Here is an 18,882-nt window from a genome sequence, read left to right as displayed (position 1 = left end):
GTGGACCCCATCTCAAAACAGTATGGCTAAGGGCAATGCAGGGCAACAGAAGGGGACCTCAGCAGTCAGCTCTGACATCCACGTGTGCACATGTGGGCATGCACACCTTGTCCATACACGGTGCGCACATGTGTGTGCACACACACACATACAGAGGTTGAGGCCAGACATTGTCTCCATCCAGGACCTGGGTACATCCAGGTCAGGGGTGAGCTTGGCCACAGGCAGAACCCCTTATCAGTGCAGGAATGTAACTGGGGCCAGAGGCTAGGGGTAGGTACTAGGTGGAGACAGGGGTGGGGTCCAGGGCCTGAACCTCCCGCTTCTATCCCTTCTACTCAAAGTACTTGCTGACTTCATCTGGTACTTGGAGATCTATGTCCACATCTCTCAGAGGCCCTGAGCTAGCTCCATCTCATGCCATGCCAGTCTCCTGAGTGGGCACAGTGCTCTGAGTTGATCTTCCTTGGGTGGCTTCGGTGACCCAGCATGCCTCGCTTGCACAGTGAGCACAGCAAGCACCCTAGGCATGTCCGTAGATTCCAAGGTGTGATTAAGCCAGTACCCAGTGATACTAACCTCAAAGTTCCCAGCTATCTGCACTGCTCCCTGGCTCTCTGCTGCCCTCTGTTGGAAATCCTGAGAAGACACACTGTTGCTGCCAGTGGGAAAATCACCGGGACAGTTTACCTTGGTTCTGACCCTTCCATAGTCTCTGGTTCCAATTTTTCAAGAATTACTTACCTGGGGTGGGGGACAGTACTGCCACCTGGAGTTTATGGAGGATGTAAATTTTTATTGGAATTTTTTTTGGAGGGGGCAAGGGCAGGGTCTCATGTTCCATGCTGGCCAGGATCCTTGTCATTCACTCCCTGTTTTCTGGGATTATAGACCTGTGCCACCACAAATCTCAGTTTATTTTTATTATATCTATTCTAATATATATATATCTCACATACATGCATGCATACATAACATAACACATGGGTATATACCCTATCTATCTATCTATCTATCTATCTATCTATCTATCTATCTATCTACATGCATATATGCTTGGTTTTTTGAGACAGGGTTCTCTGTATAGCCCAGGCTACCCTGAAACTCACTCTGTAGACCAGGCTGGCCTCAAACTCAGAGATCCGCCTGCCTCTGCCTCCCGAGAGCTAGAATTAGAGGTGGCACCACCACTCCTGGGTCTTACTTCAGTTTTTAAAATGTTCTCTCTCTCTCTCTCTCTCTCTCTCTCTCTCTCTCTCTCTCTCTCTGTGTGTGTGTGTGTGTGTGTGTGTGTGTGTGTGTGTGTGTGTGTGTGTGTTCGTTCCACATGCTTGCCTGATGACTGAGGAGACCAGAAAAGAACATCAGATCTCCTGAGACTGGAATTTACAGAGGTTGTAAATGTTGTAAATGTCCATGGATTGCTGGGACTTGAACCAGTGTCCTCTGGAAGAGCAGCCAATGCTCTTCATTGCTGACTCACCTCTCCAGCCCCAGGAGGATATTTATGTTTTAAACTAGTTTACTACTGAGAGCAGCAGCTGGAGGCAACTAGAAAACTACCTATCTGTTTTTAAAAAGATTTAGTAGGGATTGGGGATTTAGCTCAGTGGTAGAGTGTTTGCCTAGCAAGCGCAAGGCCCTGGGTTCGGTCCCCAGCTCCGAAAAGAGAAAAAAAAAGAAAAAAAAAAGAAATAAAAAGATTTAGTATGTGTGTATGTGTGTGTGTATTTGTATGTATTCTGTTTGTATATGTTACTGTATCTCTGTGTTTGTGAATGTGTATGTATGTGCATGTGTGTTACTGTATGTATGTGTATGTATATGTGTTTGCATGTATATATATATACATTTGTGTGTGTGGTTGTGTGTGTGAGTGTATGTGAATGTATGTATCAGTCTGTGTGAATGTGTGTGAATGTGAATGTGTGTGGTTGTGTGTGGGAGTGTGTATGAGTATGAGTGGTTGTGTGTGTGTGAATATGTGTGTGTGATTGTGTGAGCGTGTGTGTGTGTGTGTGTGTGTGTGTGTGTGTGTGTGATATTGTGTCTATCTGTGAATGTGCTGGTACTTTCTGTGCCTCTGTGCCTGTGTAGCGGGCAGAGGACAGCCTTGGGTGTTGGTTTTTTTCTACCTTGTTTTCGACAGGGTCTCTAGTTCACTGCTGCGGACATCAGGCTAGCTGAACCAAAAGTCCCGGGGAGTCTCAGGTCTCACTAAAGGAGTATTGCTCACAGATGCCCCATGCCTGGTTGTATGTACTTTCTTGGGAGGATTCAAACTCAGGTCCTCACACTTGTGACTCACCCGCTAAGGCCCTTGGTCTGACCTTCTAGACGCTCCTTTGGAGTTCATAGCCTCTGTCTATGACTGATCAAAGATGACCGACCCACAGGGACATAGCGGTGACTCACACAGGGGAGGGGAACCTCAGGACACCGAGGCTGCAGTCTCCCTGCGTGGGCTCTGGGCCTCCTCAAGTGCTTCTCCCCTTCACCCCACTTCAGCCCCTGAGTGCCGGGCAACAGGCGCGAGTTTCTCAGTAAATAATCAATTTTGTATAAAGAAATGTAAGTAAATCGAAGACTGAAGATGGGCTTGTGTGTCTTCACAGGGCTGTCGTGTCTTGGGCGCCCCCATTCCCATCTGGTAGCACTTCCCCCTGCCTTAGGCCTTCCTGTGGCATTCTATGAGCTATAGCTGCAGATATGTTCCCAACCCTTTGTTATGTCTGAACATCCTATTTTGTCTCCCGCTTTTAAAAAATAGTTTAACTGGGTCATCGAGATGGTTCAGTAAGTAAAGGCGCCTGCCAGCACGCCAGGCCTGAGCAGGATCCTCGGATCCCACGTGGTGGAAACAGAGAACCAACTCCCGCTCTCTGACTTCCGCCCTACATGAGCTGTGGCATACACTCCTGCACACACACAAATAAATAAAAATGTAACACAAATATGTAAAGGGCAGAGTTGGAAGACGGGGGCGGGGGGAGCAAGCGGTGGCTCTAGATACTGTTTATAAGATTGCAATATCATGAAGTATTTTCTCTTACCAAAGCGGAAATCAAAATCAAGAGGATATCTCAAAACACCGCAAGTATTTGCAAAGTAAATAGCCCAGAGGTCAAAAAGGAAGTTAAAAAAAAAAGAAAGAAAGAAAGAAAGAAAGAAAGAAAGAAATTATATAAAACTAAATGAGAAAGAAAAGAGGAAGAGGGGGGCTTGGGGTGAGATGGCTCAGGGGAGGGGGTAGGGGAGGGCTTGTTGGAGGGTGGTGAGACAGCTTGGTGGGGTGGGAGGCATGATACAGCGGAGGGGTGAGGGGGAGGGCTGTTGAGATAGTTTGGTGGAGGGGGCGGTGGAGGGGTTAGAGGAGGGTTTGAGATGGATGGAGGGGGGAGTGGGGATGAGGAGGGTGGTGGAGCTGGGAGATGACTTGGTGGGGGGTGGGGAGGGGGCTGAGGTGGCTTGATGGGGGGCCTTGCAGTCGGGTGGGGTGTGTTTGAGATGGCTGTGGGTGTGTGAGATGGGTGGGGTGTGTGTGTGTGTGAGATGGGTGGGGTGTGTGTATGAGATGGCTGGGGTGTGTGTGTGTGTGAGAGGTGGCTGGGTGTGTGTGTGAGATGGCAGGGGGGGTGCTGTGCTGGGGGGCAGCATGTTGAGATGCTTGGTGGGTAAAGGCAGAGCCAAACCTGATGTTCAGAGTTTGATTCCTGGGACCCACACGATTAAAGAGAGAGCTGCCCACAGGAAACCATTTCTGATCTCAGCCGATATATAACGAATAAATAAATGAAAAACAAACCAGACAGCAGAAGCCAGGCAGTGAACTGAGGAAGGGTGAGGCCAGAGAATCAGAAGGTTCGAGGCCAGCCTCACCCGGGTATGGATCACCAAAGATTCTGAATCCAAACTTACCTCACGACCTGAAAGGTGGTCTCCCCCCTCCTTCCGCCCGTGTGCTGAAGGGCACCGAGGGCAAACATCGGGGAGTGTCTTTAGGGTTCTGTGGACTTAAACAGTGACATACGCACTTTCCCCTCAGATGGGAAGTTGGTGAACATTCTAGATCAAAACAGGAAGGCTGAAGAGATGGCTCAGTATTTAGGAGCACTGACTGTTCTTCCAGAGGTCCTGAGTTCAAATCCCAACGACCACATGGTGACTCGCAACCATCTGTAATGGGACCTGATGCCCTCTTCTGGTGTGTCTGAAGATAGAGACAGTGCATTCACATATATAGAAAACAACAACAAACAAAACAAAACAAAAACCCAGCAAGGCCACTTCCAATCTTCTTGTGGGGAAAGGGTGTTTGTTTGTTTATTTAGTGAAAGCACACAAGTGGAGGTGTTTCTAAAATTTCTTCCGTAAGGGAATCGTAAACCATGCCTACTTCCTACCAAGGTCCCAGTGACAAACTGAGGCACATTTTGCCAAAGTTCACCTGGGGAACCAGATAGATATAAGGCTTCCTTGCGGAGCAGGGGTGAGGGGTGAGAGGCGGGCAGCAGCTTGGTGTAGATGGAGCCCCACCCCCTAGCCCTTTCCAGCCATATGTGTCTCTCTGAGGCCAAAGCATTTAGGACAGAATTGTATACAACTGGCTGGGAGGGGCTGCTGGCCTCTCGGGGTGGGGGTGGGGGTCCCATTACCTTTCCTCTGTAAGGGAAGGCTAGCATTCAAGTACCCCAGCTGTGGTGATGTTTCGTGTCTGCCCTGCCTGGCTATGGAAGTAGCTTGGCTTGTTGGATGTTCCAATAGAAAGCACAGAACCTGGTGAGGGTTCCGTCCTGCCTGTCAAATCCTGAGGACCAAACGCTGGTTGTCAGGAGGCAGCAAGGGCCTCCGTCAGGCCCTGGTCTCTAATCTTTAAACACTTACGCAGTATTCCCTTTAGGACCCCTTCAGACCCCCCACTGTACCTTTTGCCTGCTGGTGTTTTGTGATTCCCTCCAGCAACCATGATGTTAACCCAGGGGTTCAACCCTGGTCACAACCCCCAGCCCCTCCCTGGGAGATCTGAGGTCAGGGTGTACCCACTGAACTTGCTGGCCTTCAACTCCGGAGCACCTCAGCCTCCGGCACCATGGTACATCTGGCCCCCAGCTGTCTTTGGATGCTGGCTCCAGTTTGTTGACAGAGTGAATGATTGTGATCTGAAACCCAGTCAGAGAGGAAGGCTGAGAGGCCAACGTCTTCCCCCTTCCGCTTAGTCTGACAGCCTTGGTCGGGTCCCTGTGAGCCAAAACCCAGGCTTCTGTCTGGTTTCTTCAGTTTCATTCTCTTGGTGTGATAGTTTCAAGGCTAATCCTAATTGTATCTGGTACTGATCTCTCTCAGTCTCTCTCTTTAATGATTTACTTGGTTTTTTTTTTTTAAAGAACTCTTTTTTTTTAAGATTTATATATTTATTCATTCATTCATTTATTATTTATAAGTACGCTGTAGCTGTCTTGGACACACCAGAAGAGGGCATCAGATCCCATTACAGATGGTTGTGAGCCACTATGTGGTTGCTCGGATTTGAACTCAGGACCTCTGGAAAAGCAGTCAGTGCTCTTAACCACTGAGCCATCATCTCCCCAGCCCAACGATTTACTTGTTTTTTTGTTTTTTTTTTGTTTTTTTTCAGAGCTGGGGACCAAACCCAGGGCCTTGCGCTTGCTAGGCAAGCACTCTACCACTGAGTTAAATCCCCAACCCCAACGATTTACTTGTTATTTAACAGGTTTTTGTCGTCGTTTGCTTGTTTTTGAGACTGGGTTTCTCTGTGTAGCCCTGGCTGTCCTGGAACTCACATTCCAGGCTGGCCTCGAACTCAGAGATCTGCCTGCCTCTGTCTCCCAAGGGCTGGGGTTAAAGGTGTGCGCTGCCATGGCCCAGGGATCATTTAAAATTTTTAAGATTCATTCATTCCGTTTTATGTGTTGGGCCAGCAAGTACAGATTTACACATGCGTGCCCAGTGTCTGAGGAGGTTCGAAAGCTGGGTCCGTCCCCTGGAACTGGAGTTACTGGCAGTTCTGACCCACCACATGGGTGCTTGGAACCAAAGCCAGGTCCTCTGGAAGAGCAAGAAATGCTCTTAACCACCAAGCCATCTTTCCAGACAATTAAAAAATGATTATGTAATCTTACGTTGTGTATATTTGTGTTCTGTCTGTGTGTGTGAGCTCTGGATCCTCTAGACCAGGAGTAACAGACAGCGGCAAGCTGCCCAGTGTACGTGCTGGGAACCGAACTCTGATCCTCTGAAACAGTGGCGAAGGCCCTTAACCCTGAATCCTTTCCCAGCCCCTTTTCTGTTTTGAGAAAGGGTCTAGCTTGTAGCCCAGGCTGGCTTGGAACTCATTATGTAGATCAGGTTGGCTCCCAACTCGTAATCCTGCTGAAACACCTCAAGTTGGATATTTAAACACGTGCTGCTATGCTCACCCCTGGTTTGTCACTTCTCTTAGACAAATGGTGCTCCATGGCGCACATATGTGCCCATTCTGTTTACCCGTATGTCAGTTACTGGACCTTTAGGCGGTTTCAACTTTGAGTACAGTGGGCTGGCTGCACAGAGCTGGGCCTCACAGACAGTGGCTGAAGAGCTCCAGGCTAGCCAAGGCCACATATGGGGTTGTCTCAAAAGGGAGAGGGGCTTCATGTCCATAATTCCAGCACTTGGGAGCCTGAGGCAGGAGAATTGAGTTACACTAGCTTAGGCTACATAGCATAGACCACACTCTAGCTGGGTGTGGTGGTGGTGGGCACCCTTAATACCCACTTGGGAGGCAGAAGCAGGTGGATCTCTGAATTTGAGGCCAGCCTAGTTAACACAGAGAGTTCCAGGACAGCCATGGCTACATAGACTCTGTCTCAAAAAGAAAAAAAAATCAGTATTTTCTAGGGCTCAGGAGAGAGAGAGTACTTACTTACCTAGTATATAAAGCCCTACACAAGGTGTGTTGGCACACACTAGTAATTCAAGCACTTGTAAGAGGATCAAGTTTGGGGCTGGAGAGATGACTCAGTGGTTAAGAGCACTAACTGCTCCTCCAGAGATCCTGAGTTCAATTCCCAGCAACCACATGGTGGCTCACAACCATCTGTAATGAGATCTGATGCCCTCTTCTGTGTGTCCAAGACAGCTACAGTGTACTCATAAAAGAATAAATTAGAGAGGGGGGGCTCAAGTTCAAGGATACCCTCATTGATTTAGTGGGTTCAAACCCAGCAGAGGCTACCTGAGACTCCAGTTGAAAAAACAAAACCGGGGTTGGGGATTTAGCTCAGTGGTAGAGCGCTTGCCTAGGAAGCGCAAGGCCCTGGGTTCGGTCCCCAGCTCCAAAAAAAAGAACCAAAAAAAGAAAAAAAAAAAAAAAAAGAAAGAAAAAACAAAACCAAAGCTAAAATACGCTTGGTCTGGGAGACAGGGAGGGGTCTGATTGTAAATACATAAGACACAGAAACCAGGCATGGGGATGCAGGGTTTTAATCCCAGCACTCAGGAGGCAGAGGCAGGTGGATCTCTGAGTTCAAGGCAAGCCTGGTCTACAGAGAGAGACCTTACTCAAAAAAGGGCACTGGGACTGTACGTTGCTTTGTTATTCCATTTTATTTTGGGGGGGGGTGTCGGTCAGAAGACATTTAGGACCTCGTTTTCTCCACCATGTGGGTCCTGGGATCAGGCTTAGTCTATTAAGCGTGGCGGCAGGCAACGTGGCCTTTCCCCTGCCCGATCCCCCACACTTTTGTTGTGGGGTGGGGTCTTGAGATGTAGGCAGTCTAACCCAACACTGAACAGAAGTTAAGTGCCTCAGCCCCTGACTGCTGGGATGACAGCCCTTCTGTGGCCAAGCCTGACGAGAAAGTTGCTTTTGAGTGACGGGGATAACAAGTCAGAAAATGACAGGGCATAACCACACCGAGATTAAATACATGTGTAATTGTGTAAGTGCCCACAAAAGCAGTCAGTTCCCCTCTCCTGCTCGTCAGTGACACTCTCAGAAGGTCAAGGAAGGAGGAGGAGCATTGGGCAAAGACAAGTTAAGCAACTTCCCAGGAGGGACAGGAAGCACAGCACAGAGACTGAGGGCACCAGGAGGCTCAGGGTCTAGAGCCTTACAGCCGCCATGTTGTTGCCAATGTCCAGGCGTGCGTGAGGTTCCAACCCCGGCCCCTGTGCTGACCCCTGGCTGCCTCCTCTTTCTGACTTCTTAAGGAAAAAATAAAATAAAACATAATCTGGACCAGGAAGCATCCATCACGAGCTGTCCAGCTGAGGCCGGAGGGGCAGAGGTCAGCAGGGAGGTGACCTCAAGGGCTCTGTGGGGATTCGGATCCGGCTGGGCTCCGGCTTGAGAGGCTGGAAAATTTCCCACCCTGAGATTTTCCTGCATCAATCCAGGAGGGCGCCCTGGATGCCGCCAGCCCAACCCCCCAGCTCCTTCCTCTCTGGGCAAGGTTCCCCCCACTCCTTAAGCATGGGTGGGAGGGCTGTGTCAAGGTGGCAACAGGAGACCCAGAACATCAGACACTGGGATGGATAAAACAGTGTTATCTGACTCAGAACAGACAAGGGCCGGCCTCAGAGCCACAGCTCAAGGACTTGGTATCAACGGGCAACTAAGGAGTATCTGGTCATTTGTGGCTTCCCTAGGAGTTGGACCCCAGCCCTGGTGGCCTTGGGTGTGTGCAAAAGAGTGCTTGGCCTTGGGCCCTGTTTTCCCGCCCCTGCACTTGGGACTCAGCCCTTCCTAGTGTTAAATAAAAACCTCTTTATTCTAAGTATCTACCATTCCTTAATACGTTGGATTGGGGCCAGACCTTGAGGTGAGGGGAAAGGAGGTGGGGCTGGGATATTTCTGTAGAGCCTTCCAGAAGGCTCCTCGCCATGCTGGCCTATGAGGGAGGAGGGTGCGGGAATGACCCTGGAAGCCTTGGGGAGCTCTTTGCTCGTTCTGGCCTCAGTTTCCCTTCTGGAGGGGATGCTCCGGGCTGGGTGGGATATCTAAGGACCCTCCCATCTCAGAGATCGGTGTCTCAGGCAGGGAATCACGTGGAAGGGAGGAGGGTGTATCAGCAGCAACATGGGCACTGGGCCCCTCAGCGATCAGCTCGGGCTCTAACTGGTGATGGAGGACGAGGCCGCAGGGGCAGACAAGCCAGATTGGGCCTGGCCAGCCGGGACACTGGGAGGCGTCCCAAGAAGAGAGGGAGACCGAGGCAGAAAGATGTGCGGGGCACAGGGATGTCGGCAAAGAAGGCACGGTCCCTAGAGGGTGATAGGGCACCACCTTCAGATAGTTCCAGGTCCCGGGCCACCGCCAGGATCTCCTGACGGGCAGCTGTGTTTCGAAGACCTCTGATGTCAAGGAGGGCTGCCACATGCTTCCGCCTGTTGGGAGAGGAGAGAAGGACCAAGGTACATGAGGATCCTGGGACCCAGACAGGTACGCAGCCCATCAGCGTACCCCGCTTGAACTCTGGAACTTTGTCTCATTTCCTGGTGTCATCTTGTCCCTATCGTTTGCAGACATTTCCAAAATTTCCATGTAGAATCGTCTAGAACCCTCACCTCCAAGCTCAGTGATAAAACTTTTTTTGTTTTCCTCATTAATTTAGCTTTCAATCTTCACCCTGAGTCTCCTTTCATAGAACATTTACAGTAGTGGAGACTGAAGCAAGAATCTCACACCTAAGAGGTTCTAGGCAGGGGCTCTACCACTGAGCCACGCCCCCAGCCCCTCACTGGGGGATTCTAGGCAGGGGCTCTACCACTGAGCCACGCCCCCAGCCCCTCACTGGGGGATTCTAGGCAGAGGCTCTACTACTGAGCCACGCCCCCAGCCCCTCACTGGGGGATTCTGGGCAGGGGCTCTACCTCTGAACCTTATCTCTAGCCCCCCCCCCTTTTTTTTTTTTGGTTCTTTTTTTCGGAGCTGGGGACCGAACCCAGGGCCTTGCGCTTCCTAGGTAAGCGCTCTACCACTGAGCTAAATCCCCAGCCCCGTCTAGCCCCCTTTTTTAAAGTTTTATTTTCAGATAGTTCTCACTAAATTGTCCAGACCGGCCTTGAGCTTCTAATTCACTCGTCTCAGTCTCCTGAGTAGGTAGATTTACACACGCGAGCTGCTACTTCCTAATTTTGGTCCAGATGTTCTCCCACTTGGCAGATGCTGCAGCAAACCTTATCCCTTTCCTCCCAGTGGCCTCACTCAGCCCAAGAGCATCACCCCATTAAATCCTAACCCTCTCCTTCTGCAGGTCTGGTTTGGAGGCTTCCCCACCACTGACATCCAAACCTCACCGTCTCTTCATTTAGATCATTCTCCAGCTTTCAGCCCCTAGAATACTCTCTCCACTCCTAACACAGCCTGCCAACGGGGGCACCTCTGGAAATTCCATGCCAGTCTAATCATCTTTGTGCTCAAAAGCACCTCTACTCCACAAGACCTTGCCCTAAATCCAAGCTATTACTTTCCCCAGCAATACCACCTCAGTTCTACATCCCTGAAGCACAACGAACCTCCAGAGCTGCTGCGATAGACCCCACCTGTGATCCCAGCCCTGAGGCAGGAGGATCACTGGAGGACGATCCAGGCTGCCTCCAAACAAATAAATCCCCAACCAGGGCTGGCAAGATGTCTCCAGGTGCTTGCTGCCAAGCTTGAAGGCCCAAGTTCAGTCCCAGGGACTTACATGGTGGAAGGAGAGAACTGACCTCTTGCAAGGTGTCCCCTGCCCTCCCACATATGCACTGTGGCACACATGCTCCCCCTCCCCAAGTAATAAATAAGAATAAAGAGGCAAGGCATGGTGGAAGCAGAACTCTGCAAGTTCGAGGCCAGCCTGGTCTACAGAATGGGATCCAGGACTGCCAGGGCTACACAGAGAAACCTTGTCTTAGAAAAATGAAACAAGGGCTGGAGAGATGGCTCAGTGGTTAAGAGCACTGACCGCTCTTCCAGAGGTCCTGAGTCCGGTTCCCAGCAACCACATGGTGACTCACAACCATCTGTAATGAGATCTGATGCCCTCTTCTGGTGTGTCTGAAGACAGCTACAGTGTACTTATAGAGAATAAATAAATCTTTAAAAAAAAAGAAAGAAAGAAAAATGAAATAAAAAAATACACACAGGGTTGGGGATTTAGCTCAGCGGTAGAGCGCTTGCCTAGCAAACGCAAGGCCCTGGGTTCGGTCCCCAGCTCCGAAAAAAAAGAAAAGAAAAAAAAAAAACAACAACACACACACACACACACACACACACACACACAGCTATCGATAAGAGCAGCTTAGCCAGGTTCCATTCACTGGACCATTCACTTAGCCTACATTTGAACTCTAACTCAACTTCAGACATCCCCCCCCTCAGAACGCTGGGAACCCTTGTAATCCCGTATACTTCCAGGACAGATCCTCTCCCTTGACTCCACGTCTCCAAACCTGGCACTTAGGCCTTGCTCTTGTGCGTCTACTGCCCCTACAGCACCACAGTGTCAGGAACCACTCGTCCCATGGGTACCTCCTTACACCACTGTCTGTCACTCAATCTCAGGTGACAGTGTCCTGTCCTGGATTTGAAATCAGGTCTGCTGGCCTGGGTTCAAGTCCCAGACTGTGTCACTTGACAATTGTGAGACCCTGCATTCTACAGGTAAGCTAGTTTACATGTTTAAAAATCAAAATCAAAACAAAACAAAACAAACAAAAAAAAAAAAAACCACCACCACCACCAACAAAAACCACTTTTACCATTTCACAATCCCCCTGTGGGACTGCAGATGGGACGCAGCATCTTGTGTATGATGAGTGATCTACCACTGAGCCATCCAGCCCCTCCCTGGGGGTTTTAGGAAGGTGCTGTACTGCCTATTAGCCACATTAACTAGCTATCATTAAGTTTTATCAAAGTCAGTCAGTTCTCCCCCCCCCCCCCCCCCCGATCTCTATGTAGCCCTGGCTGTCCTGAACTTGATAATATAGACTAGGCTGTCCTAGAACTCAGAGATCCACCTCATTCTTGCCTCCAGAGTGCTGGGATTAAAGGCGCGTGTGCCACCACACCCTGGCTGGACTGCAGCTTTTACAGTCAAACTGTCCTAGATAATGATGAAGGTGCAATTCCCACAACCAGCTCACAATCAGGGTATTACCATCCCTGGGCAGCAGACAGGGAAGGTCTGGTCAAAAGGAAGTGGCCCACCTAGATTTGGACGTGCCCGCTGCTGTCCTCCTAGCTTGCGCCCACATGCCCGTGTGTCCCCCCCACCCCCACCCCCCGCGTCCCCGGCGGTTCCCTGCAGGGCCAGCCCTTCCTGCCGCCGGGCGGCCTGCGCCCCCCTTGCCCCGGCTTCCTGTGGCCGCTTGTTTGTTTGCGAGCCCTGATGGCGGTGGCGGCGGCGGCAGAAGGAGGGAAATCGTATTAAGAATGCCCTGGTCCCAGCAGGAAACAGCCGTCAGACACGCTCTCCGCCGCCACCCTGCCTTGGCGCGGGCCAGGAAACGCTGGGACGGATGCCAAGGAGACCGGGGCTGGCTGCACCTCACCTGATGTCTGGGTAGTCCCGCACCAGCACCCCGACCTCCACCTGGATGCTCGGAGTGTCCTCCAACTGCAGGATCTCGGCCAAGTGTGGCACCACCTGGTCAAGCCAATAAGCCTGGGACTCCTGTGGGAACAAGGGCTTCAGGGTCACCCAGTGCAAGCCCCTTCTCCCAGGACTCTGTGCGTGCTGAGCTATGCCTAGCTCTGTAGTCTTCCCCATGAATAAAAGGGCTCAGACGGCAGACCGGCAAGGTATTAGGTACAACCTTTGCTCGCATAACGGAGAACCCATTATATAATCTAATCCTAGACTGGGTAAAGGACTTAAAATCTGCCAGTTGGCTGGGCAATGGCCCTTTAATCCCAGCTCGGGGGAGGCAGAGGCAGGTGGATCTCTGTGAGTTCGAGGCCAACTTGGTCTACAGAGCCACAGGTCTTCCAAAACAAGCAAACAAACAACGACAAAACCCTAAGCTATTCCATCCAGGTTTAGTAGCAAACACCTATCCTAGTGTGTGGGAGGTGGAGGCAGGGGGATCTGGAGCTCGCCATCTTCAGCCATAAGGAGTTTGAAGCCAGTCTGCGTGAGACCTTGTCTCCAAAAGCCAAAACCAAACAAACTTAAACAAAAATGCCCACACTAAGGAGACAGAGGCAGGGGCATTTGGGACTGGCTACGTAGTCAGAGGCTCTCTCAAGAAACAAGAGCTAGGGGTTGGGGATTTAGCTCAGTGGTAGAGCACTTGCCGAGCAAGCGCAAGGCCCTGGGTTCGGTTCTCAGCTCCGGGGATGGGGAGGGGTGTGGGAGGGTGCAGGGGGGAGAGAGAAACAAGAACTAGGGCACAGACACTTGATAAACTGAGGCCCTGGGTTAGCTCCTCATTGGGGGGGGGTGTAAAATAGAGCTCTTCCGGGTGGGGATTGAGGGCCAGCTTGTGCAGGGTTCTCGGTCCGGGTGGTGGTGGTGGTGTCATGATTCAGAAAGCATGGCTAAAATGTCCTGTTCTCTTCCCTAGGCTGCCTGTAAGTTCCCAACAATTATCTTGAAAATGTTTCAATAAGTGAGACTGTAAACTCCCAAGGACACACAGGCTAGGAATCCCTACAGCAGCCGCTGGTGAGTTCCGGGCCACCCTTGCAGCCCTGCCCATGACAGTGAGACAAGAAAGATTTGGGACTTCAAATTCTTAGATTTGGTGACACTTGGATTCAGAAAGATTTGGGGTTTGTTTGTTTGCTTTTGGGATAGCCCCACTGCATAGTTCTGACTGACCTGGACCTCAATATGGAAACCGGGTTGACCTCTAAATCATGATCCTCCTGCCACATGTTTCCCAGTTCTGTGATTACAGGATTACCATAGCTGGCATTATTTTTTTCTTTAAAAACACTTTAGCTGGTTATAGTGGTTGTACACCTTCAATCCCAGTACTCAGGAGACAGATTTCTGAATCTGAGGTAAATTTGGTCTACATAGCGAATTCCAGGACAGCCAGGGGTGCATAGGGAGACCATCTCAAAAACAAAACAAAACTTTTTTCAATGGATGGGTGTTCTCTGTGCACTGTGTGAATGCCTGGAGCCCAAGAAGTCAGAATGCAGTGTTGGGTGAGTTAAGGACAGTTGTGAGCTGCGGTGTGAGGGCTGGGAATTGAACCCGAGTGGCTAGGGCTCTCCAGCGCTACCACCCCCTTCGGTCTTCTTTGTCTTGAACTTAGCAATCCTTCTGCCTCAGCATCCCTAGTACTGGGTGTCAGGTGTGCATCATCACGAACCCAGCTTTTGTGGACCGTCTCTCTCCAAGAACCCTCCCTGTCCTGCTTTGGAAGCCAAGCGACCTCCCCACTCCTGGCAGCCCCACCCCCTGCCCTCCCTCCCCACCCCCTGGTTTACCAAGCCCAGCCTGGCACTCACCAGCCGCCGAAACAACCGCTGCAACTGTGCCGCGTCCTCACGGAGCCTCCCGGCCATGCGGCTGCGGGTCCTCGCAGAACGACAGCGCAGGCGCCCGCGGAGCAGTGGCCGCACGTACTCCACCAGCGCCCGCCGGTGCAGCTCAGCCACCAGAACCTGGGGACAGTGGGAGACCCGGAAACGCTCTAGATCGCTCCCACCCAACAGGCTCTCAGGGGACCCCCGTTTCACGCTCTGACCACACAGGCGGGACACTCCTGACGCGATGGGAACTCTCCCCTCCTCACGGAGTGCCCCGTCCAATAAAGTCAGACTCCGATCCCCTCATCCTACCAAACCCTTAATGAGATCCGACACACGCCACCCGCCCTAAGGTGTGCCACACCCCAGGCTTTCCCAAACTCTTCCTTGCAGAGGTCCCAAACTATTCCTGCACCCGTTTCCAGGGCCATGCCTCCTTCTGCAGACCCGGAGAAGGAGCCACCTATGTGCTTCCAGAAAAGCGACCCTCCACTTGGTAGGGTCTCTGGGCACCTCCATCCCCTCCCATCAGCGTACCTGGTATGGTTCATCCTGCATCCTGCGCAGGGCCAGGGCCTGGGCGCCGAGCGTGCCCACGATGCCATCCAGAGCTTCCGAACTGCTAAGCCACTTCCTGCGCATCAGCTTGTTGAAATGAGGCTGGGTAGGACAGTGCGGAAGGGAGGTTTCAGCCTCCTCCCTCTACCCTCCCACACTTAGGAAAATCTCTTCTCCCCACCTCCCCCCACCCCTCACTCCCGACTTTGATGAGTTTAGTACAGGCTGGCCTTGAACTCTTGATCTCCTGGCCTCCATCTCCCAAATCCTGGGATTAAAAGTGCCGCCACGATGGGCTGAGGGCACTTTATTTAGACTTTTCCCGAGGGAAATCAAAGGCCCTCGTGGTGGTTGAGGACCTAGCTCCTGAACTGCTGGGATTTACAGACCGTCAGGGCACAGTGTCAGAAACGGCTTCCTGGAGGGGTAAATGCACAGTTCAGGACTAAGGATATTAGACAGAGGCTGGAAGAGGAGGGCCAGGAGCCCTCAAAGGCGTAGAGTTCCGATAGCCATGAGCTTGTACAAACTGGGCCAGAGATCAAATGTGGCCAGAGAGACCATTTGCATCTAGTCTCCATTTTAGAATCCTCCTGCCTCAGCCCCTCAATGTCCTCATGAGGGCTTTACACCATGTGATAATGAAGAATTAGGCCTTGCCTTGCCTTTCATACATGTGTTCTGGGGAGCTGTGTGACCCCCAAGTCCTGACTGCTGCACAACAGAATGGGTGAGGCTGGCCTCCCGGAGTGTGGGGGGTAGGCTTCCCCTTGGCCAAACAGGGGACCACAGTAGGTTATAAGTAGGGGAGGGAGAGGGTCAGGTTCCCACCATGTCTGGCATATACCAGCGTTTGTGCATGTGCACGCACAGGCACACTCACACACACATATCCACTCAGTCACCTGTACAGGCTAAGTTGTCACATCTGCTCTGTCTGACTCCATGGGTCTCCTTCTCTGCTCTGCCTCCTCGGAGACCACACGCCAGTCTTATCTCCTAACCCCGCTCCTTCCCTTCCCCTCTTGTCTATCAGCATTCTCAGACCTGCTGTGCCTTTCATTTCCTATCTCAAAACTGAGTAACTCGAAGGCCAAGGACCTCTCTGGGAACACAGACTCATGTCTAGAAGGCTGACACTGGGAAGGGCGAGGCCAGCCTGGGCTACATGGTGAGTTCCAGGCTAACCAGGGCTACATAGTGAGACCCTATCCCAACTACCCACAACATCAAAAAAGGAATCAAGCTTGGCATGGTGATGTACACTTTTAATCCTGCCCTGAGGAAGCAGATGCAAGTAGATTTTTCTGAGTTCCAAGCCTGGTCAACACAATGAGACAGGGATTCAGTTGGGGATGTGGGGAGGAAGGGGGTGCAGGATGGGGTGGGGGAGTTGGAGATGTGGCTCAGTGGTAGAGCCCCTGCCTAGAATCCCCCAGTGAGGGGCTGGGGTGTGGCTCAGTAGCAGAGCCCCTGCCTAGAATCCCCAGGGAGGGGCTGGAGTGTGGCTCAGTGGTAGAGACCCTGCCTAGAATCCCCTAGTGAGGGGCTGGGGGTGTGGCTCAGTGGTAGAGCCTCTGCCTAGAATCCCCAGGGAGGGGCTGGGGGTATGTCTCAGTGGTAGAGCCCCTGCCAAGAACCCCCAGCGAGGGAGGGCCTGGGGGCGTGTCTCAGTGGTAGAGCCCCTGCCTAGAATCCCCCAGTGAGGGGCTGGAGGCGTGTCTCAGTGGTAGAGCCCCTGCCTAGAATCCCCAGGGAGGGGCTGGGGGCGTGTCTCAGTGGTAGAGCCCCTGCCTAGAATCCCCAGGGAGGGGCTGGGGTGTGGCTCAGTGGTAGAGACCCTGCCTAGAATCCCCCAGTGAGGGGCTGGGGGTGTGGCTCAGTGGTAGAGCCTCTGCCTAGAATCCCCCAGGGAGGGGCTGGGGGCGTGTCTCAGTGGTAGAGCCCCTGCCTAGAATCCCCAGGGAGGGGCTGGGGGCGTGTCTCAGTGGTAGAGCCCCTGCCTAGAATCCCCCAGTGAGGGGCTGGGGGTGTGGCTCAGTGGTAGAGCCCCTGCCTAGAATTCCCCAGGGAGGGGCTGGGGGCGTGGCTCAGTGGTAGAGCCCCTGCCTAGAATCCCCAGGGAGGGGCTGGGGGCGTGGCTCAGTGGCGGAACACCAGCCTAGCATGGGAAACTCTGAACTTGGTCCCTAGCTCCTTAAAGGGGCAGGAAGGCAAAGGTCTGGCATATCCTGCTGCGTCAGGTGCTTTGGGAGAGAAACAAACAGGGAATCAGTACTAGACTCTCCTGGACTCCTTCCTCACCTTCTTCCTTCCCCTTCTGCAGCAGATCGGGTGGAGCTACGTGGGGTAGGTTGACTCAGAATTCCTAGATTCAAGGCATCCTCCTGCCTCAGCCTTCCTAGTAGCTGGAAGTACAAGTTTACACAAGCACACCCCGTGACAAGTCACCAGCCTGTTGTATGTATGTGTGTATGTATGTATGTATGTATGTATGTATGTATGTATGTATGTATGAGTGTGTTATGCATGTGTGTATGTATGTGTGTATGTATGTGTGCATGTATGTATGTATGTATGTATGTATGTATGTATGTATGTATGTATGCATGCAGAGAAAGGGTCTCATTCCATAGCTCTGGCTGGCCTGGAACTCACTTTGTAGACTACCCTGGCCTTAAACTGCCTCCCAAATGCTGAGATTAAAAGTGTATGGCACTATGGCCGGGTAGCCAAGGTACTGTATTTTAAGTGGGACAATCAGATGCTTTTGAGTTAAATATTTGAAAAAATCAAGGAGGAGGAGCCACAAGTTCTGAGGCAGGGGTGGCACCCAAGCAGAGGACCCCCGAGGCCTGGGGCCCCGAGGCAGGAATGTGTTCAGGAGCAGGTGTTCTGGTGTAAGTGGTATGGAGGCTCTGCGATGGGAGGACATGAGGTCTCAGAACAGCTGACCAGGGTGGCTGGGGGCCATGGCAAGGCTTCTGGCTTTTTCTATCAGGGAACCGGGAGCCTAGGATGACTTGTCAGTGGAGAGGGGGTCACAGGGTCTGTCCATACCACCTAGGGAATGGCTTTTCCTCCCTGCTGCCAACAGGGGATCTTACCCATCTTATTACCTCACCTCCCACCACGGCATTTAAAGAAGCCCCGGGGGCATAGGGTCATGAATCTGTGGGACCTCGGAAGGCAACGCACTACTCAAACCATCATGTTGGCAGCTCTCTGTCCACTCCATTCAGCCACACCCTCCCACCTCTTCCTTCCTGTGCCCCCCTTTTCTCCCCTTAAGCAGTTCTAACACGGCATCATCCCCAGTCCTTCCTGCTTCCCGAACACTGAGTCGTGGGGCTAGAAGGAACTGGGGGTGCGTGGAGAGTGATGTCAACCCACCCTGGCACAGCACCCCAGTTCCCCCGTCACCTGTAGTTCCTGGAACAACAATTCAGCAAGAACACGATGGCAGAGTCGGGTCACACGGTCCAGAGCGATGGCTGAAGCTTCCCGGGCCGGTTCACTTTCAGGGGGCCCCACCCTGGCCAGTCGCTCAGCCAGAGACCTGTGAAGACCAACAGGCTCAGGGTCAAGGTTTTCTAAAACCTGAACACCCATGCTGTGATCTCAGTTACAGAAGAGGCTGAGGCATGGGGATGCAAAGTTCAAAGTCAGCCTGGGCTACAGAATGACTTAAGACTAGCTTCAACAGGGCTGGAGAGGTGGCTCAGTGGTAAAGAGAACCCAGGTTTGGTTCCCAGCACCCACATGGCAGATAACAAGCATCTGTAACTCCAGTTCCAGGGAACCCCACATCTTCTTCTGACCACTGAGAGGACTGTACTCACATGCACATG

The 18,882-nt window shown here is 52.0% G+C and overlaps 1 protein-coding gene across 1 annotated transcript in view; it reads right to left on the bottom strand.

Annotated features, from left to right (window-relative positions):
• Positions 1-7,466: 7,466 nt before the first annotated feature.
• Exoc3l2 (exocyst complex component 3-like 2) overlaps positions 7,467-18,882 on the bottom strand; it is a 31,521-nt gene continuing 20,105 nt past the window's right edge. The window contains 5 exon segments of the mRNA NM_001432576.1: positions 7,467-9,387; positions 12,541-12,662; positions 14,453-14,608; positions 15,011-15,133; positions 18,455-18,590. Of these exon segments, the coding sequence (NP_001419505.1) occupies positions 9,096-9,387; positions 12,541-12,662; positions 14,453-14,608; positions 15,011-15,133; positions 18,455-18,590 (829 nt within the window). The 3' untranslated portion in view covers positions 7,467-9,095.

This window comes from Rattus norvegicus, chromosome 1 (genome assembly GCF_021556685.1).
Source record: "Rattus norvegicus strain SHRSP/BbbUtx chromosome 1, alternate assembly SHRSP_T2T, whole genome shotgun sequence".
Lineage (NCBI taxonomy): Eukaryota > Metazoa > Chordata > Mammalia > Rodentia > Muridae > Rattus > Rattus norvegicus.
Note: the sequence above shows the minus strand (reverse complement) of the source record. Positions and strands in the feature narration are given on the sequence as shown.